Source organism: Dermacentor albipictus, chromosome 3 (genome assembly GCF_038994185.2).
Source record: "Dermacentor albipictus isolate Rhodes 1998 colony chromosome 3, USDA_Dalb.pri_finalv2, whole genome shotgun sequence".
NCBI lineage: Eukaryota > Metazoa > Arthropoda > Arachnida > Ixodida > Ixodidae > Dermacentor > Dermacentor albipictus.
The window spans coordinates 9792595-9819342 of NC_091823.1; the positions used below are offsets into that span (position 1 = coordinate 9792595).

The 26748-nt window shown below is 42.8% G+C and overlaps 1 protein-coding gene across 2 annotated transcripts in view; it reads right to left on the reverse strand.

Moving 5' to 3' along the window:
* Positions 1-17370, reverse strand: part of RnrL (Ribonucleoside diphosphate reductase large subunit) — a 29268-nt gene extending 11898 nt beyond the window's left edge. The window contains exons 1-10 of one of the 2 annotated variants that reach the window (XM_065453460.2): positions 17212-17370; positions 16898-16986; positions 15596-15773; positions 12844-12944; positions 12679-12738; positions 10755-10794; positions 7976-8138; positions 4027-4168; positions 3865-3948; positions 1210-1451 (exon numbers count right to left, since the gene is read on the reverse strand). In XM_065453460.2, coding sequence (XP_065309532.1) covers positions 1210-1451; positions 3865-3948; positions 4027-4168; positions 7976-8138; positions 10755-10794; positions 12679-12738; positions 12844-12944; positions 15596-15773; positions 16898-16986; positions 17212-17233 — 1121 coding nt within the window. In that variant the 5' untranslated portion in view covers positions 17234-17370. The other variant, XM_065453461.1, reaches the window with a different exon arrangement.
* Positions 17371-26748: the final 9378 nt, after the last annotated feature.

Sequence of the window (26748 nt, forward strand, 5' to 3'; positions counted from 1 at the left end):
ACCGAATTTCATCTCATGAATGACTATTCTTTATCAAGGTAATCAATGGCTAGATTACATATGTGCTACCACAATTACTGATATGGCACACCTCGATCATAAGACGCACTTCATTCCAGTATCCATATCTAAGCTACACTTGGGCTGTGGGCAATGTAACTGTAGGCTATCTGAATTAACCCTCATGACTTAGTGTTCTTTATTATGCATGTAAATATGCAAGTGCACGAGTGTTTCTGCATTCCGCCTTCATTAGAAAGCAGCCGCTGTAACCTGGGATCAAACCCTTGACGTTATGCTCAGCACTAGCAGCTCAACGCTGTATCGATTGAGCTATCATGGTGGACTGATTCTTGAAAATAACTTTTAGAAAAGAAAACTTGTGGAACCTGGCAGACCTCAGCCGTATGTTAAGAGTAGTCCAATATCAGTGTACACACTTCATGCACACTTATCGATGTGTGCAAGGCACCTGCTTTTCATACTGAGACTTAAATCGCTGGAGCTCATTAAATGGAAAATATCGTCAAGCTATATGACGTCCACAGCAGGAGGGAGGCCTCTTCCAGTGATCTCCAATTTAACCATGTCTTACGCCAGCCAACTCCATTTTAGGCCTGTAAATGTCCTAATTTCATTGCACCACCAAGGCCTCTACCATGCTCGACGGCATTTCCCTTCTCCTGGCAACCACTCATGACCTACACATATGGCCTGCACTACATGGGCCGTCAAATGCTATTTCTTACTCTTAATTTCAACTAGAATATCGGCTACCTCCGTTTTCCCTCTAATCGGCACCGCTATCTTTCAGTCTCATAAAATAAGGAATACGCCTGTCTTTTTCTGTTCCATAGATTGTTGCACCAGTTCCTAGCTTCTCAAGCTACTTTGCTAACCTTCAAGTGCTGCCACATAGGACCCAGTAGAATTCTATGAACTTTTCACTGATAGCGGTAAACTGCTCGTCATGACTAGTGAATGCCTGCCATTATGCACCCCAATCCATTTTTATTTTCTTCTGTAGATTTTCTTCTCATCAGTCCCCTAAAGACTGATTAGCTTAGATAAACATACTGTTGCACAGGTTTTAGAGGCTGACAACCAATCACCAATTCTTGTTTTCTTGCTATGCTATTGAATATTATTTCAGCCATCCACATTTTAATCTTTCAAGAAATACAGTGCAGTAAAGGAAAGTGTACTCACTGCACATAGAGTTTGTCAAACTCCTCGCCATAAACCTCTTGCAGTCCAGGACACTCGTGGGGACACATGAGCGACCAGACACCGTCTTCCTCCACGCGCTTCATGAACAGGTCTGGGATCCAGAGAGCATAAAACAAGTCCCGAGCACGAGCTTCCTCTTTACCCGTGTTCTTTTTCAGCTCAAGGAACTCAAAGATGTCCCCATGCCAGGGTTCCAGGTACATCGCAAAAGCTCCTGGCCTCTGTTCCAGAATGAATGAATGTTTGGTGCTTAGTGGCGCAAGGACCAGGTATGGCCAAAGAGCGCCATGCCAGTGTTAATGAGTTTGTAGTGGAGCTATGATTTCTATGAAGTTGATATGACGTAGCTTAAAGGACCTTAAAAATAGTCACTATAAAGCGCGTAATATCTATGAGTAGTAAGATTATGGCGATGACAAATGACGGGTACTAGTATGAGCATTAAGATGCATTGCGAGAGAATGATAATGGTATACAAAATATGTCTGATGCTAAAATTGGCTAGAGCACTACTGCCTCATTAGAGGCCTTGAAACACAAGGGTCTGGAAGCATCTGCTAAACAACACAATTATCACAGTGGCATCCTCTGGAAAGAGGATGCACTACGAATTTAATGGACTTATAACATGTAGGACAACGTCATTTAAGAAATTGAGGACTGCCTTGACGTTAAAGCGCGGTTCTTTACCAAAAACCATAGCCGGGTGAAGAGGGCCGCAATAACGTTATGCAAGAGGAAAATGCTTCTGTCTCAGCTTTGGCTTCCCGACACTCCAGGAGGACGGTCAGCCTCTCGCCACATCTACCACAGGTTCGAGGTTCATTTCCATTTCGTAGAAAATGATGGGTGCCAAATGTGCGTCCTATTCTGACACGACAGAACAGCATGTCGGATCGCCGTGATTTTGTTGAGGGCCAAAGACCTAATTGTGGATTTATTACATGCAGCTTATTTGTTTCTGTGTCCCACAAGCATTGCCAGTGGTTTCGCAGTTTCTTTCATAAGACAAGCCCGAGATCTGTGGCAGGGACAGCAGCGGTAGGATAGCTTGTGATGCAATCGACGTGGCCGTCTCGTCCGCCAGAACATTACTCTCGATGCCCCCATAGCCAGGCACCCAGCATATGATGACATGCTGGTTAGATATATACACTTTACACAGGATGGAGTAGAGTTCATTAAGTACTGGATTTTTATGCTTGCAGAGTGGCATCAAGGCCTTCGCGATGCTTAAGGAGTCTGTTTATGTAACTGCTTTTTGGAGTTTTGATTTCCTAATATGCCTTACAGCCAACAATAGAGCATGGGCATCAGCCATAAAGATACTTGTTTCCGGATGCAGTACATCGGATTCCGAGAAGGATGGACCGACAAGCTGCATAAGACACTCCGGCATGTGACTTCGATGTGTCTGTGTAGAACTCCATACAGGAGTGCTTTTACTGGAGATCTAGGAAATGCATTCGGATTTCGACCTCTGGTGTGTGCTTTGCAACTTCTAGAAAGGTTATGTCACATTCTACCACCTGCCACTCCCAAGAAGGTAACAGCTTGGTTGGATGCAATAAGCAATGCTAGAGGAGTGGGACATGCATTTCATTGCTTCAGCTTGGCACAAGTCAGCCGGCCTCGACAGTTATCGCCTGGGCGATAACTCGAGCCTTCTTTTCTAGCGGCAAAAACTTGTTTCTTTGTCAGCTGCGATATGCTTCAGCTGAGGATCCAACAGCTTCGAGAGACAATGACCAAATGGCATGCAATCACTCATTGTCAAGAGTGCCCTGACCGAACGCCTTGTTGCACCCTACCGGGATTTGACCTCGGAACTGCTACTTCGTATAGTAACTGGTGTTTTACACCGGAGCCACTTTCACGAAACTTTGTAGAAAACGAATAATTAGAAATACTATAAAAATAAAATTATTGCGCTTATTTATTCGCATGTGCACCAAACTAATTTGATCCAAAATGCTTCTTCGGAGCTCGGATGCTCCTCCAAAAGAGCGCATTGCATTGCCATCACCAATGCGGCATGGCGGCTCTATTTTTTCATGTTGCATCATGGCCCGAGCAGCTCCACTTTGTGTGTGTTTTATGTTATCAAGATCGATGGTTTGTCAAGGAGTGAAAAAACAGTTCTTGTGGTTTCGATGAGCTAGAGTTTAAATAATTTTGCTCACGTCTACTCTGTAAAAACTTCATTGAAGTGAATATGTGGCTGTGAAGTAATTCGTCGTAGGGAATTTCAATACATTATGTTCTATGGGACATTGACGGAGAATGAAAAAATCTTCATCGTGGCAAAAATTTCGTTGAAGTGGACTTCGTTGTGCTGGGATTCGACTGTACAATAGTAAATAATTGGGATGCTATGCAACTCCCCAACATCTTTTCTAGGGTTTAAATAGCTCAGACATTCTCTCTCTCTCTCACACACAGACACACAAACAAAATGACAAGTCAGAAATGTCACAATTCACTTAATGGCCTTCTATGTCAAGAAACAAGATGCCCTCCTTTTTAATGCCATTTTCTGTGTCAATACAACAGCTAACTAAAACACAGCTAATCACTACACTGCCCCATCAGCATTATTATCATGCCACATTACTAAGCAGATTTCCCACATACCTTATTCCCTCCTTGATCAACATAACGAGCAGTGTTGTTGTAGACACGCAGCATGGGCACAAGTCCATTGGATGTGCCGTTGGTCTGCAGAACAAGAAAAGTATCAAGATGTAGCAAGAGCATTACAATGCACTGCAGCAGAGCAAGAGCAGCGCCACTCACTCCAGCGATGTAAGTCCCCGAGGCTCGGATGCAGTGCACGTTGACACCTATGCCACCAGCAGACTTGGATATGAGCGCGCACTGCTTGAGAGTGTCATAGATGCCCTCTATGCTGTCTTCCTTCATCTGCAGTAAAAAACAGCTGTGCCCGCAACCGGCAGGGAAAGACATTAACATGTTTCGTCCTGTTTTTTTTTATTTGTTATTTCATTACCTGTAGCAGCAATCGGCCTTATGTGTGTGTGGGTGCGTACAAGAAGTAGGAGGTAAAATATAACAATACAGATTCAGAAATAAAATGCAACTAGCCATAAAATTGAAGGGGCCCTGAACCACCCTTCGGATTTGGTGAAGAAACACTGTTCGCAGACAGCATGCGCTGCTGTTAACACCTCAGCCAAATTTTGCAGTCGTGCGTGGTGCATCGATCTCGCAAGCAGAGAGCAAAGTCACCTTTCTCTCAAATGCTCTCTTTTCAACAGAAGCCTGCTCCTCACTCTTTTCTGGACGCTTTATTTCGTAATGTAGCAGATTCCCAAACGTGGCTGCTATTTGCCGATAGCTGACATTCATCAAGAAATGTGTTTGGGTCAGTGCACTTCTCCGTACTGTTACTGTGTATATTTATTGACATCGTTTCATAAATGGGCTGAAGTAGGAGAAAATACGCATTCGAATTTCGATACTTAGGTACTTCCAGAAGAAGCCCACAATCAACTGCTCACGCTCACCCACGTAGGAAAAACTTTCGCTACCCTGTAGCTTATCGATGTCGTAACCGACGGTTCTCGCTAATTTCTACTAGTTTTAAACAATGAACTAGCCTCAAACCATGCGAAACTTAAGGTGAGACCATTGCACGCTCACTGCTGGCCGCTCCTGGTTAGACGCCTTGGCAGACTTCACTCTGTAATAAGTTAATAGCGCTTAAAAATGTGCCAGTTGGATGAAGCTACTATCTGTCAGTCAAGCTGTTGCAAGACAAAGCCGGTCCGCACAGCCAGAGAGGGGCATATGAGCGCGAGCGTGCACACTAGCCCTGTCATGCACAAAGCAAACGCTGCAGATGCATGTAGCTTGCGGTCTGCTATGTAGCCCAGCTACTGCGGCCGCCACGGGGGCCGCGACGAGTCCCCTGGCTGAATACAGTGCGGCTCACTGACCGCGGTTGGCACATTTGGTGCATCATAGGCAGCAAAAGTGGAAATAGTGGCGTCTACATGAATACCCAAACCCAAATTCGAACTGCGCACCACCACGACATTCTGTAGGCAGAGCGTTGTGGGCACATCCCACTCCACCCTAGCCTTTGCAGTGCAAATAAAATCATTGAAAAAGGAGTGGAAGCAGCACTAATGGTATGCTTGATTGCCAATCCCTGCTTCTGCTGAAGGCAATGAAGTACTTTTCGTGGCAAAGTATCTCTGAAATAGTCTAACTTCAAATGAATTTCTAGACTGATAAAAAGTGGTTTAGGGCCCCTTTAAGCAATATAAACTGAATTGAGCTAGTTGGCACGGATTCACATCTCTAATTCGGTGCGAGCAGACGACACAGAGAAGATGCAGGAAATATTACTATATGCGCACTGGTATTATTGCATGTATTGTAATTTATTCCTGCGCCTGCTTTGCTTGTATGCAATGCATTAGGGAGATACACAATGTAATCAATGAAAATAAAACTAAATACTACATGAGAAAAAGTGCAATCACAGAAACTTGACATTTAACAGAGCGATGACTTGAACTAGTTGGTTTATGTTCATTGTTATTGCATTACATACAGTACACATTAACGGAGACGAGATGGACGCTGAAAGGGAGCAAAGACGCAAACTGACACGAAGCAGCGCAAACATGAAACGCTTCTTTGTGTCAGTTTGAGTCTTCATTCTCATTCAGTGTCCATCTTGTTCCCTTTATAGTGTGTACTGTACATAGTGCAATAACAATGAACAGAGATGTGAAACAACTTATACCACTAAATACAAGCTTAGAGGATGCAGTAAATGCATTTGAAGCAATGGTCACAACATCAACAGGCATCTTGTACTGCTACGATGCTGTACAGTTGAATCTTGCATTAACAAAATCAGCAGGGAATGTGAAAAAATTTGTTTTCATGAGAATTTCGTTGTGAAATTAGACAGCACAAATAGGTAATGCATTGCAGAATAAAACTTTACTGTCAAAATTCCGTTAGCCTACTTTGGCAAGCTCTACTCGAGGATATAGGACTGCAATGCTGACAGTACAATGTGCGCTGCATGCGTTGATCAGCTGTGACAGCTGATCAACGCTGCTGCTGTAAAGCTGTATTCTCGGTCAATTGCTTTCGGAGATACAATCACCCTTGCGAGATTATGCCTAACTCGGCACCGGATGCAGAGCAACAGCAAACCACCCATGCAGCAGCATTTCTCCAGCGCATGCTGTCACCTGTAGGCACCAACACGTCTGGTGATGAGCGCAAAAGTGATCGTCTTTCGTATACCCAAAGGCAATCAATCCAGATTACGGGCCCCTTTGCACAAATGTACGTCCAGTACCGAACCCGCATGCAATGCCGGTCGGGTGGCACTAAAACCAGCCTTCTTGAAGCAAGGGATGAATATTCCCAGACGATCACACAACCACAGCCCGATGCGTGGCACTCCATGCTATGACCACCATCCCAAGCACAAAAAGAATTCTATGTCGGTGGGATGTGGATTTCCTCAGGGTTCTTTTTTTCCTGCATTTTTCTTGCCGAGGCGTGCATTAAGCACTGCACCAGGTATGCAAAAACCATCATTACATGTTCGTAGCAACATGTGTGCTGCTTCAAAGGGGCGATCAACCAACAGGATTGCGGCCATGACATGTTTGCAACGTACACAATCACTTCTGGCACTTGGTTGTTTTTGTAAACAAAAATTGTGGCACCCACGCAAGTGTAATGTCATGCTATTTTACAGAATTTTACGGCAATGCAATCACATCTGAGTACATTTTAGAGCTTGCAAGACTTGCACGAGTACATAATATATGGGGTAACGTTCTGACGAATTTCGTTGATACGGGATAGTAGTGGTGGGGCCAAAAAGTGATTGTAGTACAACAACATTTTGTTGTCAAGAGGTACAAAATACATTGAATGCTATGGGCATCGCCGGCGATACGAAAACATTTCGTTGTCGCGGGATTTTGTTATTGCGGGTTTCAACTATACATGAGCAGAAAAACAGCCAAAATGACTTCACTTTACATTTCACTTCCGACTTTGTATCACCTGTACAAAAGGCTCCATAATCTGGTTGCAAGATATTTTGGGCTGTGCTAATGCGCATTTTCTTCTTGTGGCACATGCAATGAAATGACAACTGCAACAAGCAGGGCCTTTTACTACAGGCAAACGTTTAATAAGCCAGGTAGAATAAAAAAGAACGATTTACGGACGTGTCAATATACATTTCTACACTAGCCCCCGTGGGATCATATTTTGGCGATGAGTGCTTAATGCTACTTTTTATTCGAAAAAAAAAAGAAAGAAAGATTATGCTACATTCACAAGTGAACAAGCACTCGGTTGGCAATCTTTGCAGACATCTCTTGCCCAAAAGAGATCCAGATATGCAAAAGATACCATAAGATCGGTGCCACAGTATGGTCATAAAATTCAAGAATGAACGTATGGCCCTTATTTTATCTACTAATAACCAGCCTTTTCCTGTCAAATAAATAAAGTAGCTTTGAAAGTGTGATCCACAAGTTCGGTTTAACTTGGTGGTTGACTTCAAGCCAGCCAAATGTGACAATGCAGTCAGCGGACAACATTCATGCATAAAATAAGACTTGCAGACTGCAAAATGAAAAACACCCAAGAAAAGAAGCAACAGCATTAATGACCATGCCATCAAAACGTTCCAGGGTTAATCTTATACACAGTGTGACCTAACAAACAGTACCTTGAAAGTTGTGGTCGTGGGGTTCCAGAGTTGAACAATGTCGGTGAAGCATGCGTGAACCACTTTTCCGACATGAGATTGTAAGTGTTGAGAGCAGATTCCACATCTTCACCGTGGATTCCAATAGACACTCGCATCAGCATGTGCTGAGGGCGTTCAACAACTGAAACAAAAAAGACCAAAGCAATTGCACTTTACAAAGAGCTATCAGCAACACAGCATAAACTTCAATTAAAGCTTGATACAGGTCTTTTTATTAGGGGTGTGCGAGTATTCAAATATAACCGAATCGAATATTTACTATTCGGTTTATTAGTAGTCAACATCCGATTCTTCGGACTCCCTAGAGGCTGCGAAAATGCTCGAAAAAATCAATGCATGCCTTTTTACTGCTCCCAAGGGCTCAAGTCACCACAAGCATGTCCGAAATAGCCCTGAAAGCCTGCCAGTACACTCATTAGGCGAATGAATGTTCATACTGCGACAGGAGACAGCCGGTACACGCATGCATAATTAAGGAATACATACTGTGTCCCGCGACAATTGCCCCTTCACACTCCTGGTATGCTTCACTGCAATCCTTCGCGTACGCTTCTCAGCGCAATACTGCTGTAGTGAGGCGAAGGAGACTTTCGGGAACCGGCATTATGCAACGCGTCGTGCTTTCAGAACTTCGAAGCCATTGGCGAGGATTAAAAAGCGGAGCCAACACATTTGCAGACAGTGTCGAATTCTTTCAATGAAAAACAGAGCACCGACCCCCAAGAAGTTTGACAGCGAACGTCGAAGCAGGTTGGCCTAGCGTGGCCACGGTGGTTGCTACGGCTGCCAGTAAATCTGCTAGTGAGAGCGCCTGTTGGAGGCCGCGAGATAATCAAAATGGAGGCGGTTGTAGCTTTGATAACGCCATTTCGGACCTGCGGTCATGGCAAGAAGTGAAATTTTTGCATCCGAAATTTCGGACGTTTTTATACATTGACTCTATGGGGTACGTGGCGGCACCGCAAAGGCGTCCGAATTATCGGGCGTGTCCTAAATATCGGGCGCCTGGCAAATCAGTCGTTGACTGTATTCAATACATTCTGTACAAGATCCTGAATATTTCGCTGCATGTGTTAGAAAAAAGGTTTTGCGCTCACCGCTGCACTGCTCTTGCTAAAATTTTGCGGAATGATCGCATTTTAACGCCGACTTACATTAGTGTAGACCTTTTTTGTCCCCGCTGTGGCATCAGTGCATTCATGACCCCAGAAAACTTCTGGTCATGCATTTCTGACAGTCAGGTTAGCCAAGAAAACGCAAGTATTTTGCGCATGGTTTACTGTAGGCACATATTCTTGATGTGTTCAGATATAAAAAAAGTGCGGCATGTGTTGATCTCATGCATGGGCTTTTTTTGTTGCACTGAACAATACAATTCACTTGTAGAACATTCCAACTTCACAGCAAAACTGATGCCGGCTGGAGGATTCTGTAAATTTATAGGCTATTGTAACTTGTGTTGTTCCAGAGGGCTTAACCGGAAGTCTTCTGGGAAGCCTGTTTGTAAGCATGAAAAAAGTATATAACATTTGGCACAGTTAATTGCCCGGCGTTTAAGAAATAAGTGCAAATTTGCCTGCGCTTATGGGGACACGAGCTGCTGCCGCGACGTCGCAAGCATAAACGTGTTGCCGCCTGCCGTCAGCTGCAAAAAGCAGTGTTTCAGGGAGGGAAGTCGCCTGTTCCAGCAGCGGGCAACACACAGCAAAAATTCTATTCGTAAAATTTTTCCAGGGCTTCATATACATACTAGAGCTGAGCTGTAATCAGTGCTAGTTTGTTATTCCTTTGAATAAGAGTGTACTGAACTGCATACCTTGATTTCAATGTTCCCAAGTTACTGATAGCTTGTGACATTCTTGTTATGCAAAGCTAGGAGACTACCAAGCATATGCAGCACTATATTTCCTTGCCCAAAATTTATATTAAATTTTGTGATGAATGTTCCAATATTCGTTTCGCAATCTGCTATTTGGCATTAGCACACCACTACTTACAATATTCAAAATTATTTTCAGCTATAACCATAGTTTGCTCAAGAGCAAGCTTCCCTGCAAGATATGCTTCTACAGCTTTGTGAATGCAGTTGAATTGTTTAGCAACTGCATTAAATCGCTCAAAATTGAGTACACTCAAATCCAGTTGACATCTACGTAATGTGAAGCATGCTTGGTCAGGTAGAGAATGGTTGTAATAAGTCATAAGTATTCTGCAGCAAACAGTTACTGCTCTTGAGATGTTTGTAACCTATGGCTCTGTCTATGTATGTGTGCAGTATACCAAGTGGCACTGGATATGTAGGCCCCTGAAATATGCAGGCACCTAGGGCAGAGTGGGCACTATGCGCGTCTCTAGAGTGTTCTGGGAGTAACCCGAACAGAGTGAACCCTCGCACTACTACAAGTGCGACCTCAAATCTAGAACAAGGGGTGCCCAGCGTTTTGATGCAAACATCTTAGGAGATGCAATGATGCCATGGTTAATTATGCAGTTCTACGCCCTTTCTTACAGGGCAAAAAGTTTTCAATTCAATTCAGGCAGAGGTAATGTACAATGACTATCAAAACTGCGGTTTCTTTTTATTGGCTGCTTTTTCTTGGACTACACTTTCTGGATTGGCCCACAAAAATGCCGAGATAATGCCAAAAACTGGGTTGACTAGGAAAATTCTTTGCAATAAAATTCATGTGCACAGTGTACAACACCACGCAGATTAAATTTTCGCAGGTGTGCTTACCTTTTCCATTTATTTTCAACAGATAAGATCTTTCCAATGTCTGTAAAGGTCAATGCACATCACGATTTATAACAAAATGTTTCGAAAGACAAAATACTGGTATATACAGATTCTATAGTGTTCTCCTTGAAACAATACAGCACTAAACAGAACAAAAGCAGGTGTGAACACAAGTGCGAGTGGATTAGAAGCTACACAGGCCTACGAGAAGTAGAAATTGCTGGCAATTGTACATATTTCAATAATAACACTCAGTGCACATTTTTAGATTACTGAAACCAGGCACTATTGCTTGCACCATGATGAAAAACACATGGGCTGCTCTGACCAGGGTGTCTACCAAGATGACATTTCCAAATTCCCCGAGTTTTCCAGGTTTTCCCCGAGTGCCTTTGCGAAAGTCCCCAAGAACTTTGTTTTATGTCAGGACGGGCTGACACCATGTCGCCCAATGCTGTCACTCTCCAGTAAGCATGTCAAAAAATAAAAAAAATGACAATCCAGTTTGAATAGTAAGAAGTAACGCTTCCTTCACAAAAAAAAAGAAAAAAAAAACGCAGAAGGAAGGGGTTAGTAAATTGCACAGCGAATAAAATATCTTCGAAAAGAATGGTAAAACCTATTGCAAATCGAGTTGAACATTCTCAAATACGAATAAGAAGGAGGTACATACTGAAGCAAATATTTTCGAATATGAGCTATTTCTATTAACTTATAGCAAGCTCATTGGTATAAGGCCCGAACTTTGTCATATATGAGATTCCCTCTCAACAGCTGGTAAGTCAACCTCAACTGTCCCGACATACTCTCAGCTCCCGCAGAATGCCTCAGTGATGCATTTCACCGATCTAAAGATTTTATTTTGGTTTGGATGAGGGACACCTGCATCTCTGCGTCAGCCAACACTGTTTTTTTTTTAGCTCAAGCTCCTTCGAAGTGGTGGCACACTTCTATTCCCATCAATTCCTCAATGTGTAGGTCCTTTCTGTTCTTGTCCTTCCACTGCACGTTTGCACCACGGACCATTTGAAGCATCCTCTTTAGCTGTACAGCCAACGCCCAATTTGTCGCACTCGCTAGGGGCCGCGAGAACGTCTGAAAAACCTGGCATTTCGAAAAAGGGAGGTTAATGAAAAAAAAATGAATGCATGTCTGGTGGGAGATGGCGGGTGCACGCGTGTTTAATTAAGGAATACATACTGTGTCCCGTGACAATTACCCCTTCACAAGCTTAAGCTTCACTGCGTAGCATTTCTGTATAGAGGCGAAGCTGGCTTTCGGGAACTGGCATTATGCAACGCGCCATGCTTTCCGAGCTTCAAAGTCAATCATGAGGAGCAGAAAGCCGCAGTCAGTGCCATTTCTGACAGCAGCGAATCCTTTCAATGAAAAACACGGCACCGAACGGCAAGAAGCTTAATAGCGAATGTCGAAGGTGCTAGGCCTGGCGTTGCTGCGGTGGTGGCTACGGCTGCCAGCGGATCTGCGTGAGCGCCGGTTCGAGGCGGCGAGATACTCAAAATCCAAGGTGGTGGCTTTAAGTAATGCCGTTTCATACCTGTGGCCACGGCAAAAAGTCCAGATAATCGGACGGCGAAGGGTTCTTGCGTCTGAAATTTCAGACGTTCTTATACATTGACCATATGAGATATGTGGTGGTGCCGTGAAGCCGCCTGAATTATCGGACGCCAGGAAAGTCATTCGCCGACGGTACAATGGCAACTCTTCCAGCGGTCGACACGGCGTCAAACACGATTCGTTAAGACTCCTCTCTCTTACTCAAGCCAGCGTTATCGTGACTTTCGTTCCATTTCGATAAAATTACAGCCAATTTTTTCTGATAGAAGCCAAAATTCCCCGAGTATTTCCGGACTATTCAACATCCCTGAGAATTCCCAGTTGGTAGCCACCCTGTCCGACTTACCTTGAATCCGAAGTAGTTGTAGCTGAAGTCCCTGTCATATATAATGGCAGAATTAAAAACCTGGAATAAAACAAGCAGAGCCATGTAACAGGAGCCCAGCAGGCTGAAGGAGAACAGAAGACAAAAAGTCGGTTGATTTTTGGCCCTCTACATCTTTCCACTCACTTCAGCGTTGTCCATGACAATCTTGTACACGGTGTCGCTGATCATTGGTGACCGCAACCTTGTGCGCTCATTCACCATGTTGTAGAGATCTTCCACAACCTCTGTAATAGTTGAAGGTTTTGTTTGTGCAACACATTTTATTACTTTTTTATCACAGCTAACAAAGCCTGACGAGAGGAGGAAAGAGATCAGGTGCTTTTTTCCAGATGTACTTCTTGAGTGGGAAGAGGCAAAAATCCAGAAGTCTGGCAACCACTCAGACAAAATGAACTACAGCCCTGTATCACTAACAAGCATACAGTCTAAACTACTTGAGAGCATTACATCTTTCCCTTCGACGAGTTACCTTGAATCGAATTATTTCTACCAGCACTAACACAAAGTTCAAAAATGGCTACCCTGCGATAGCTTGCGGAGTTAACACACAACATCTTGCAATCTATGAATAATCAGGCACATGTACATAGCTCTCCTATATATTTCAAAGGCATTCAAGCATGTGCCACATAATCACCTACTTGTAAAGCTGCTTAATCTTGGCTTACTCAGTAGTTTGTTCACTTGGCTGGAACACTCTTAAAGGTTGCTTTCAGTTCACACCTACTAACAGAGAGCCACGATTCTCCTCCAATGCAACATCTTGCGTTCAAGGTCCATGGCCACTGTTATAATTAATTTACCTCAATGGCCTGGCTACTAACGTAAGGTCAACAATGATATTTTCACTGCTACAGGCTCTGCTGAGGACACCAACACACTCCAGGATGACATCAATACAATTAGTGGTGTGGAAAATGATATCTGAAGCTAAACATTACAAAACTAACCAGCATCATCCCTTAAAGCAAGACATTTGCTGCACATAATCTCTTGTCAGGTCATCACCAACATCATTAGCTGTTAGCATATGTCATTAAACCTTGCTTTTGATTTTTTGTTTTCACACTGAAATGATTGTTACCAATATTTTATTAACTTACCAGTGTTTCTAAATTATTTCACTGCTTTTTTGTTTCAGCACTTACAAAACTAAACGCTATTCTTGTATCCCTAACTTATTTCTCTTTGTGCCAGTGATGTTTTCTTTCATATATGTCGCAGCCCTCACCTTATGTAATGCCTTAGGGCCTATAAAGCTATAATAAAACAAATAAAAAGAAATTTAACTGACAACCCTTAAAAGGGTACCGCCATGGTATCTACAACTATTCATTTTTTTCTGTTAAATGAAGGTCCTAAAGCTGTAAGCCCTAGAAAAAATAGTGAAAAGCCTCAGAGCATCTTAAGTTATTTAATTCAATAGCTTTTCCACAGCCAGTTTCGGTTTCATTTCCCAAGAGGACACTGTGTAGCGACATAACACAGTATGCGGTCATGTGGGACCAGGACATTGCGACTGTTTCGACACTTGTGCTGGCTTGCTCAGTCGTCCGCTATGCGGCTACATTGGCCCTCACGACAACTAGCAGCATACAAGGCAATGAGCGAGTCTGAGTAGTGTAAAAATGTGCTGTTCCACATACTGTGTCCTGATGTCACGACACAGTATCCTCCTAGAAATGAAACCAGACTGTTCAAAAGCTATTATGTTACTTACGGCACTGTGAGGCTTGTGACTATTTTTTCGAAGGTTTGGAGCTCTACGACTTTCATTTAACGTGAAAAAATGAATAGTCGAAAACATCATGTCAGTACCCCATTAAGATGCAAGGTTTGAACACAAGCATGACGAAAGAAAAACGGTAAGCATGCAACACTACTGAAAAAAGTTCTAGTTTGCATTTATTCACTGCTTTAAGCCAGACTAACCGTTTTTAACAGTTTAACGGAGTGTGAGCACTGAAACGAAGTTTTAGCAAATGCCTTAAGCGAGGAGCGGTTTTCAAAAGACCATCTTTCTCAGAAAATATTAGCTTTTATGATTAACAAGTTATGTCTGCACATTCTTTTATAACAAACAATGGTTTGAGAAACTGCAAAATTGTTATTGCCACAAATGTAATAAAGTTTCCAATGGTTGACCAAAAGCATTAAAAGGTTTGTGCTGCGACAAGGCAATAGATGCACATCAACTCTATAGATATAATCTGTGACAAGCCAGTGCCTAGCACCTTCTAATATTTATTTATTCTTCCAATTCCATGATGCATCACTTAAGTTTACTCAGGGTGTTTACTATGTTAACACTTTCCAATTCTCTGGTATTTCATGGTTTTTCAAGACTGTCTATGATAATTCCCGGGCAGTCTATGACCCTGCAGGGTGCAGGTTCAAGCAACAAAATTGTAGTTTATAGTTTGCCAAGTTACAATGCTAGTCCATAATTTTTGACTGCTACCAGTAAGCTATAAATCAGGCAAAATCGACAACCTCATTTGACTTAATCACATGTTCCACGATATTACAACCACATGGCCGAGCTCACACTATCAAAATCAGCACAAGACACCATTATTTTGCAGAATGTGTACGCTCCGTTGAAAACTTTGCTTCCTTTCTGGCCACCGTAGGTGCTAATTTCCCTGATTCAAAGCAACTGGAGTGAAAATTCCCAGTTTTCCCCTCAATTTTCCAGAACTGACAAATTCCTTGGAAATTCCAGGTTTTACTTGATAGTAGACATTTACTGTATGGGACAATTTGACCAATTCACAACCAAGCAGTTCACTTTGGTTCTGTATCACTAGACTGCAAACTCTACTTTTCATGGGATATGCAATGCCTGAAAACAATTTGCAATAAAGTTTCCTACCACTAAACACTTTCTTGGTCTCCTTGTGCAGGTTAGAAACTGCAATTCGAGCAGCCAAAATGGCATAGTCGGGGTGCTTTGTGGTCATGGTGGCCGCTGTTTCAGCTGCCAGGTTATCCAGTTCAACCGTGGTAACACCGGGATATAATCCATTAATAACCTTCTGAGCAATAGAGCACTGTAAGGAAAAGAAGAAACTTATATAGAAAAGTCTTTTTAAAAATTTAGCAATTGCACAAATTCTGAAAGGCCAGTGTACAAGAAGTGGGGCGATAAGCAATCCTGTAAGAAACCTAAACGAATTTCGCAAAAGACACGATGGCATTCAACTGGGGTACATGGTTCGTAATTTGAACTCAACCGCTAAACTTCAGAAAAGGACTCGTATCTCATCTCCCTTCTGTCCCTATATCTGCAGTTCAGCTGTTAAACTTGACTCAAACCCGCAAAAATTAGAGGGTTCAGATGCTCCAAGACGATGGATCGGAGAATGTGCGGGGTACGAAAATGAGTATTGAATTCCAGATCCAGCGGATCACTGAATAGCCTTAATCGATGCCATCAAGGTTTGGAAAAAATCCGGGTGATGCCGTAACTGCCTATGTTATTAGCTTTGTTCATATCCATGGCTATGTTATTAGCGTGGTTCCTATCTAGTTAATGGCCACTTGGAATTGGTATGTGCTAATAAGCTATTTGCAAATGCGTGTGACGAAGAATTATCAAAAGCTACTTAAGACAATAATAGACCACAGCAAAAAAAAAAAGGAAGTAGCCCCAGGAGATCTGGTTCTGTTTGAGTCCGTTACTGTAACTAATTATAAAAAGAAAAGCCAGTCATTTTGCATGTCTGTTTTTAATTTCAAAGTCACATTTCCTCAAACGTTACGGTTACGCTTGTCGGGAAACATCAACTCAACTCTTTTCTCCCCTACTCCTTTTTTTTTTCTTTTGATCAGTTATTAGAGTTGGAAAGCGCGGAGGCAGAGTGGTGGTCACACAATGAACCCGACAATAAGTAATTTAAAAAAAAAAAACAAGCTCCAACCCCCAAAGCGCCTTGAAAAATAGTATGCAACATGACCACCCCACCCCTTCCTAATCAGTAATAAGCACGAAGCTACAGGACTCGCGCGCTCGACTCGGGAAGCGCGCTGGCGGCCGTTGCGCCACACAACTTATCCCTTCACCTCAAACAGCAAGCGGAGAATATAATTATACGAGATGATAAAGCTTTTCTTTAAACGCACACTAATAACATAAATGACATAAAATCAGCAACTTGCGAAAGCTTATACTTACGGGGTCCACGAAATCCATGTTGAGTCCATAGCAGAGCTTGTGAATCCGTGACGTGATCTTATCGAAGTGAACAGGCTCCTTGCGACTATCTTAAATGAAAGAAAAACAGTAGAAATAAGAATTATGTTTCGTGGTGTAATAGAAGCTGTGAAATACGCGATAACGGTCTTCACCTGCGAGCATATTCTGTTCGTTTAAAGCACAGCTCTTAGCTCCGTTTGCAAATCAGGCTCGCTACGCCAATCCAGCAGGTACACTCATCGGTGTACGCAGACTCAAGAATGTAGCTGTCAAGAGGTTGCTCAGGAACTTACCTCTTTTGAGAACAAACATCATTCCCGCCCGTGCTTGTCCGGACACGTACGACGGTACACAACAGAAGGATTGCGCGCCAGAAAGCACACGCAGCCCCAAGTACTGCGAAAAATGGCGCCAAATGTGCTACCCACGTGAGCACTCTGTCCAATCGCAACGCGACAGTCCAGCTGTTCGGACTTTTTTAAAGGTTGAACCTTTTAGTTGCACCAACGTTGATTGCCATTAAGCCACTATATCCGTATTTTGTTTCTGAAACACTCGGAAAATGAGTAAGTTGTCGCAGTCAGCCTTTTTTTTAGACATTTAAAACATAGGATTGTTCCTGTTTCGGTTTTCAGCTCACGTTGTAATCTTTTCAAACCACGACCTTATACAGTAGGTCGTGTTTCAAACAGCGCTCGTGTTTGTCCTTATCTTGCTATCCCTTCGTTCTTTTTACTTTTCTTTCCGCACTTCAGTGCTTCGCGCTCTTTCATCTACATTGCTGTGATTATGCACTTTGAGTTGCGCACTGCGTTACATTGGTCATTGCAACCCTTACGACCGTCCGCGTAGCGCCCGTATAAGCATATTGGCGGCGAGGAGTTACGGAGTCGCCATCTGTCGGAAGCGCCTCACTGGCGTAGTATGAGGGATCACGTGGCGCGCTCCTCATAGGTTTTGCTGTCAGCGCTCAATGAAAACCCCACGCGCGAGCTCTCCCGGACATTTCTCTAAGTGCTTTAGAAACGAGAGAAGTTTTTTACTGTCTAAATAATAATCTTGGGCAAACTGAAAGCACACAATCGTTTACAGACGCTATCTCTTTACCGAATAAGTACAGTGAACGCCACTGCGCGCGGTCGCCGCGATGAAGTTTCCCGAACCGGCTTCTTGCGTGAAAGGTAGGTAAACGCTGAGAGCAAACTATGCGAAATATGTTCTTATAGTGTTTGTATAACTAAATGGAGTGTAATAGAACGAAGCCTCAATGCAGCGATCGCGCAGATTCGCAGCGACCGCGAGTGCGCGTCTGCATGCTTGCGCGCGCACTGTTTCGCTTTCTCCGCGCACGCGTTTTCGCACCGTGCCATGAGCTTTAGGCCGCAGAATATGAGCATTTGACAGTATACAAGCAACCATTGTTGCGTGGGCGCTATCAGAGCTGTTCAAAAATAATTTCATTGTAGAGACTGCGACGCCTACGGGGACTGTGATGTGCCGTCGCGACGACTCAATTTTTGTTTTTTCTTCTAAATTCTTTGACATTTCAATACTATTTCTCAAGTTGCGTCGCACTGCATGTTTATCGGTGCTCTCAGCGTGCAATTTCCCGCTGCTTCTTATTTGTAATCCAGTGTATTAATTCATAACACAAACATGACCATATGCCATGATATTTAAAAATGTGCTTCTTACCGCTGCCTTTCCACTCCACTGAACTTGCCAGTATCTATAGCATCGACAAGTTCATACACCAAACCGTCATGACATTAGTCGGGCAGCGGACTCGGGCGAGCGTCTCAGTGCGCGTTTTCAGAACATCGCAGACCGGGCGCCGTAGCAGAAATCTTCCTCGCGTCTGTACTTGCTGCATACCCGAGTTGCAGCCGATGACTGTTTGCCGGTTTTATGTTTCGCGAGCCAAGCTTCACGCAGCTTCTTGTCCTGCGGCTACGTGTGAATAAGGCTGACACCGGCCTCCGTTACGTGCGTCCGGCCCTGCGGCACCGAGCAGTAGCCTACCATGTTGCGCGCCTTCAAAGGCAGCCACTACCTATTGTAGTGCTTTCAAGCGTTATAAAAGAGACACTTGAATCGGGAAAATTTCGCCACTAAATTAGGACCGCAGCGTTCGAGGGAATTTAAACTCGTTTTCAGCTCCCTTCGGCGCGCCCGAAGCAGCCGACGCGGCCGCTATGTCCACGTGATCCCTCCTAGCACGTCACGCCGACGGTGGCGCCAGCTTTTCCAGTGGTGGAGCTCGAGGCCAATATGGTCACATGCCGTGAAGCATACCCTAGCAAAAAACTGATAGGATAAACTGAAAAAATTCTATCAGTTTTTTTTTATTGCATTATGGAACGATACAACTGATACACTAGCTGGTAAAATTTCGTTTAATTCTATTCTGGACGTATCTGTGCTATTCTGCTTGTACAAGTATGCTAGCTAGTGTATTCTTTTTATTAGTGTAATAGTGTATTTGTATTAGTTAGCCAGATCTATAGTCTATCAGTATCTATGACTGTTGTATAGGTGTAATGTGCTTTAAGGAGAAGCACGCTTCGTCTATTGCCCAAAAATGAGTCAGAAATAATGTATATTATCACAAAAGGCCATACATATAAATCAAGAATGAAGCCCAGCTAGCAGGATTTGCAAAGGAAAGATTTTTGGAACAAACCTAAACAACAAATGTACACGGTACCGTACAACATATTAAATAGAATAAACATGTGATCGCATTTAAAAGAAAAGATGTTTACATTGGTTCACGACAAAGTTTAGCCTCTTTAAACGGGAGGTTATTGGCAATCAAGCTACCGAATTGGTCCACACATACACCACGAAGATTATCATACTTCACAATCTGGAAAGCTAGTGAATGGAAGTGGTGCATGGGTTCTTCATTCATTACCGTGCCGTCATGGCTGTTTGCCAGACGTATGTCAGACATTCCAGTTTACTTGTGGAGGGTGTCTATATACTTCTACTAGACACCGTCACTTCAGATGACCATAATGAGATCATCTGATCTTCTCTCGGAGTTTGTTGTGAGAGCAGTCTTTGTACGGATTGGGTGCAATGACATACAATGTACACCAAATTCTGCATCTTCCTAAAAGTGCACTAGGACCTCTTTGGTCACATTCTTCATTTGTATATGAAGGCAGAAATTGACTTTTTGTGAAACTGGTCAGCGGAGCTTATGGTGTTCCTTTACAAATATTAATTGGAACGTTATATACTTACTTGAAAGTTACGTACGGGCAGCTAAAGCTAGTTTAAATCTTTCACCAGAAGCAGTCAGTTTTCTTGGTGTACAGAAGAGGAGAGCTGGTCAGCAGACAGTTTTGTTAGACTCTGGAAAGCTGTGCCTGAACTTGGATGAAAGTGAAAAACAGGCTGTAGTCCACAACCGCGGCTGTGACTTAACAAGTGTCACTGAATATAACCGAGTGGTCATCAACCAACAAACATTCCACTCTCTCCAGTACACTGAGACTATAGAGACTAACAACATTGAATTGAATAAAACATTGAACAACATTGTAGAACTCTTACTGGAGCAAATTCTTGTATAATTCTGCAATTCCAGAAACTATTTGCTGTTGAAATTCTCCATGCAAAGCACTTCTCAGTCTGCGTCAGAAGACAGGAGCGACTAGTTTATGTAACACCCAGCGAAGTTATGTGCCTTCGTGTGTTTATGGAAATAGACCACAATATTTTTGCATCGACAATACCAAACCTTTATGAAAGAGACTAATTCCTGTGCTCAAGACATGGTAATGATGAACAGTATGTCTTCAGCCATGGTACATGTCTGGTAATAACAGGTTATAGCTTTAAAGAACAGCAGTTGGTAACAGTGCACCACGCTTTACAGCATTCTGTAAGAATCAGCTTCTTTATGTTTGAATATATTAAACAAGCCAGAGCCATCAAAATTCTACAGTTTTTATTTTTTCTTGCGATAGCTTCTTGTTTTCCTAATGAACCAGCTAGCCCAATTTGCCACTCTTCATTATTGTACTCTTGTTGAGCAAGTACTTGGGGAATTGCATGGTTGGCATGTTGGCAGTAGTGATGCAGCTGCTGATGAACAGTCACGGAGGGCAAAACATGACAATATTTTACAAGACTTATGCATGGTTTCGGGTCGGTGTCCTTACATGTAGCAAAGGACCCTACTTAACCAAGTGACTGCCTTGAGTGGGTGATCACAGGGAACAGTGCTTCACTAGCAGATGGTGAAGAGGTAAAGCTTCTCAGTCTGTATGCAGAGGCATGGAAAGCAGCTGAATGTTAAGTGAGCAGTTGTGCTACTTGATACAACAGCATCACTTTTACATGATGCATCTGTCTTCCTCACATTTTTTTCGTTATTTTCTCCTTTGACTCAATGTAGCTGGTGCAAGTTTATCCATTAACTGTGGCATCATGACCAAGACACTATCTTTTTCTGAATGAAACAAGCAAACTCTAAAATTTAATTTTAACAGTGTATTACAGTTTGAATCAAAGACTCCAAACACTATAGTATATGAAGCCCGTTGCTGATAGTCTTCTTTGCTATCGCATGCTGAAGGCTACACAGGTTAAACTGCTCTTACACATTTCAACATGCGGTGGTTGAACTAGCACCCAGTGAAGAATTGTGTCTTCTGATTTTGCAGTATGTCTGCTTGATGTTTGGTTGTTTTTTTCATGAATATGTGGTTTTAAATATTGCAAATCCATGTTCTTACTTGGATAAGTTCTCAGATCTGTACGCACTTTTGCGTGCTGAAGGCTACACAGGTTAAACTGCTCTTACACATTTCAACGTGCGGTGGTTGAACTAGCACCCAGTGAAGAATTGTGTCTTCTGATTTTGCAGTATGTCTGCTTGATGTTTGGCTGTTTTTGTTCATGAATATGTTGTTTTAAAAATGGCAAATCCATGTTCTTACTTGGATAAGTTCTCAGATCTGTACTCACTTTTGCTTAAATAATATTGCTGTATTGTCATGTTCTGATGTGTTGCTGTAGATCTTGTACCAATAGCGATGCTCGTCCTGTTTTCTTGCTTCCTGTCAGTGTGCCATGCCAGTTTCTTCTTTCTGCACAAGCTCACTTGTGTCCTGTCACGTATCACAACACTTTTGGGACAAATGAAAAAGGGCATAGTCTAGAGAAAATAGCTTCATATGAAGTTGGAATATGGTAAAAACATGTGCCAATTAGACATGGCGTTTTATGCAGCATCTGTGAGCACAAGGGCATGGTGATGTTGGTACTTCAGTCTGTGTTTTTCCTCTTATGTGTTTGTCTAAATGTGGCTAAAGTTGCTTGCTTATTGTTTAGATAATAGAGTATAAAATACACCCTAGTCATGTTGGTAGTCATGTCGCTTGTGTCTCGTCCTTGTTCCTTTGTGGATGCATGCGTTAGCGCTGTTATCATTTTCAAATCAAGTATGCACCAACTGGCCCAGACAGAAGTTTTAATGAAATCACTTTGGTAGTGTCTAATTTATGGCATTCACAAACTCTGCCTGACATGTTAGAGCTGCAGTAAGTATCCACAGTCTTGAAAGTGCTTTGTTTTACCTTTGTAAATAACCTTTATTGCAACAGTAATCCTCTTTTGGATATGCATTAAATGTTGCACATTCGTCTCGCAACATTTGTAAATGCAATTTTGTATTAAAAGAACTGGAGCACACCTGCTACAGAAATGGACTGATACTTTTCTCATGCAACTTCTCCAATGTAGTTTCACAGACTAAGCAACGCTGCTGTGCTTTGAAGATGTGTGCTGTAATTTACATTGAAACATGTTTAGGATAGTATATCTGCATACAAGCTGTAGAAAGTTTTGATAATTGCACAGTTTACACAGTTCATTTTAATTTAATTCTCTAATATCCCAATTGTGTTTGTTAACTTGTTCACGTGGCAGGCAATGCGTTCGGGGTTGTATATTCAGTTCATTTTAAAAACATCTCATCAGGCGTGTGGGCACCGGTGTGTGTGCTATTTCTAACATGCTTTATCAGTGCGTCAATTAGATTTCTGTATGTTGTACGATGATCTCTATCTGGGTTTAAAAGACTGACACATCATGCTTTTAGGTCTTGTAGGCAGCACAATGAGATCTATCTGCTGCCTACCAGTTTGGTAAAGAGTTCTATGGGTCAGGTAGGAATATATCAGACTCATAGAAGGACCCGTACTACCTATACATATTCCTAACAGACTTGAGGAAATTTCTATCAGTATCTATTGCTATGAATATTTACTGTGCACAGGTTCAAACATACTTGAAAAGGGGGCAGTGCAAGAAAGATACGGAAGGAGACAAGACGACAAAGACGAGCGTGGAGGATTTTCTTAAGGAATGTCAGGCAATTGCAGTAGCGAATGAAAAATAACGGAAAGCATGGAAAAATTCTGAAAGCGCTCCCAATTCCTGGATGTTAAAATAGTATGGACTCCAGGACAGGAGTCCCTCCATGGAAATCAGTGTGCGCACGCTGTAGCCCGAGCTCAAGCCTCTTGGGCACCACAAGAGAGGGAAACGACCGCATCTATGGAGCCCGTACCTTTACAACGCCATACTACAATACCACAGATTGAACAGGTGACAATACCTACCTCCACACAAGACCCTCTCACGCGAACACACCGTAGTGTGACAACAATTAGAAACCAACACATACCCCCATTCAAGCAGACTACACGCAATACACCCTACACTATACACTATACTCATACTAATACTACTCATACATACTCACCCTACACTATACTCATACTAATGTCCCTTTTGTAATGACTACGCCCCCCTATATCACACCACATGGCTGTGCCCCAATGTGAAGGCGGCCCCGCAAATACCCAACCCCACACCTGTGCAGTGGGAGGCCGTGCCGACTAGTTCGGACCCTCGTAACCAGCAGCAACTTGTGCAGCAGGCCCGAAAGACAGCAAGAGCCGCAGGAGCCCTGGACTAAGGGTGCCTCCCCACACAAGCAGAAAGACACCTGCTTGTCCTTTCTTTTATTTTTCAATAAGTGTCTTTCTTCCTCCTCCTCCTCCTCTCTTTTTGTCATATGGAATGAAGTGGTTCGTGTCGGTTGATGCCGACACATGCAGGAATGAGACCATCAAAAGCGATGGCCAATAATAAACTACGAATAAATGCTCTGATAGTTGCTGCCAGCAAAGGCATCAGTGCTCCTACACTTACCACTTTTTGTAGCAGCCTGCCACTGTACTAAAGTTTGGCAGTTTGCTCAGTTTGCTGGAAGTTTGATCATGGCCGTTAGCATAAGCTTTTTGACCTTTTAAACTATCCTATCACACATCAAGGTCCTGTCCACTGCTTTTCGTCAGTGACAAAAGCGATGCGAGCGCCGATCCCAGCGTTCCTGAAAATTCTGAACACGGTTGAATAAATTAACATACGTTATTTCTTCCCGGGTTGCAGAACGTCACCCTAATATTTCTTCAACCTCCTCAGCTAGTCCATATCAGTAATTAACAGCATGTATAACAAGGGAGATCACGAAAACAGACCAAGTGCTCCATATCTCTCTCTTCGCGTTTTTTCATGCGGCTGTATAATAATCCAAGTAGCCCGAATCACAGAACTCTTACTGATGACAACTGCATCACCAGGTTTGGAGATGGCGTGGCATTAGCAGGCCATGAAACTACAGCGCTTAAAATCATGTAATCAGAATGGCAACGGTTAACAAGCACGTTGGCATCGTTATTATCTGTTTGTGTAGTGGCATTATATGTATATATGTTTGACCAGGGTTAAACCCAGTGCTAATTAATTAAGAAGGGCCTGACCTTGGCAAACCACACAGCCAAAGTCTTGACTGCCTACTGCACCACAGTGCAGTACACTGTTTACAGAAACACACCAGTCAAAGACCATATGTCCAAATGTTTAATCCCTCTGGCAAGTGTTCAGTGTAATTGCATGGCTGTCCTTGCAGCAGACAACTCGTGGTTGATGGTCCTGGCACATTTATACATGTGTGTATAGTGTGTATATATCTACAGCAGCCACTTATTATACAGACAAGTCTCCACGATGGCGACAGAAGACAGACTGTCGAGTCGCCCTCCAGACTTGTCTCACAGGGTTTGAGACACTTGCCAACCACTGTTATGCAAACATTTTTTTTTTTAATTTAAAAAAGAGACTTGCATGTGCAAAAGAGTTGGCACTCTGGCCATGTTCCAAACGACTATATCCAGGCCAACCTTGCACCATAAGGTCGTTCCTGTAAGAACAGTACCAATGTGTGATCCCAGCTGATGATAAAGATTGTGGCTTTTCTGCTTTATCAGTCGATACCTTCAAGTGGCACAACAATTTCCAACATATTTGATGTTCTAAATTGTTCTGAATGACCTTCACATATCACTTCGGAAAGTTAAAATCTGAAGCAAGTAGGCTTTTCAGCAATTTCTTTCGTTGGAATGACGTGCCAAGTTCACTGAAAACGGGTACCTATGTTGTGTTTAGTGCAAGAACACTCAAGAACACGACGTGCAGTTTCAGGGGCTTTATGATGAGCACTACTCTGGCGCCATCTCGCAACCACTGTCGCCGCACTACACTTTCCTTTGCCATACCCTCCTCTGCTTTCCACTTCATGGTGGTTCCATTGCACCCTCCTCTCGCTTTCCTACTAGCACCCCTTTTCTATCACCTTCTTTTTTTTTTCATCCCCGACTGCGTGCTATGTTCACTCTTATTTTTCGCTGTGCTCGGTGACGCCAGGATTCCTAGATTGTTGTAAAGAGCAGCACTGCATATATTTTGTCATGTTCTTTATTTTACTCGCTGATAACTTCTAATTATAAATAACAAACAGGCCTGAATTTCCACTCGTATGTGCATCTCAAATGCTAATTTCTCCGTTGTTCATTCTGTATGCATTGAGTGGAGAAGCATTCTTCACTTAATGTGCTACATGACAAACTTTTCCCCTGATGGTTTTTATACACTCGCCCTGCAACTTTGACACTATGCTAAGCAGGTAATATGAAAACGCTTCGATTTTACAAGGTTACTTACAAGATAGCGACTACGCTTTGCAAGTAGTAGCAACAAAGAGTTCGTTCCACTCGCCAATAACCCTCCCATATATTTCATATCATGCTCCTTTCTAGCTCGGACTACCTGTATGTAGGCAATCCATCCATCCATCCCAGACTCTGGACCCCCTCCTAAAATCCAGTGAACCACCTCAATGCAAGATCATGTGCAAAGTGTCAAAAGTGCCAAAGCCACTTCATGTGACAATTTCACTTGCAAGACGCTGTTGTAGGGCTTCCATCACATCCTGTTCACAATCTTGGTAGAATCATACGGGAGAGCAAACGTCTTTTCTATTTAAGTTTGTGGCGGGCATCCATATTACCTTTGACTAGAATCCTTGCAATATATGGCCCCAGGACAATTAAATCGCTAACATTAAAATTGATTCCTTTCATATTGGCGTGCAATAACTTTTCCTTAGAAGGAACTGTGAAACTACTAAACAAGCATGCTAACATGCCTTGAATCAGGATAGCAATTTGGGAAAGTTGGCTGAAGTTCACAACACAGAGGCCGTGCAAAGCACTAACGTGCAGCAAGAAGTTTCTTTCTGCACTTCGGTACCGCTTTACTTCGAATAAATGTGCCTTCTTACCACAAACAATCTTCATTTTCCTCTGTTAACTTTAATTTTCCGGTCCAGCCTTCATTTGCTTGTAACAAGGCGTGCACACAGTTGCTACAATGTTGAGTGGATAAAGAAGACTCAGTGGGACAAA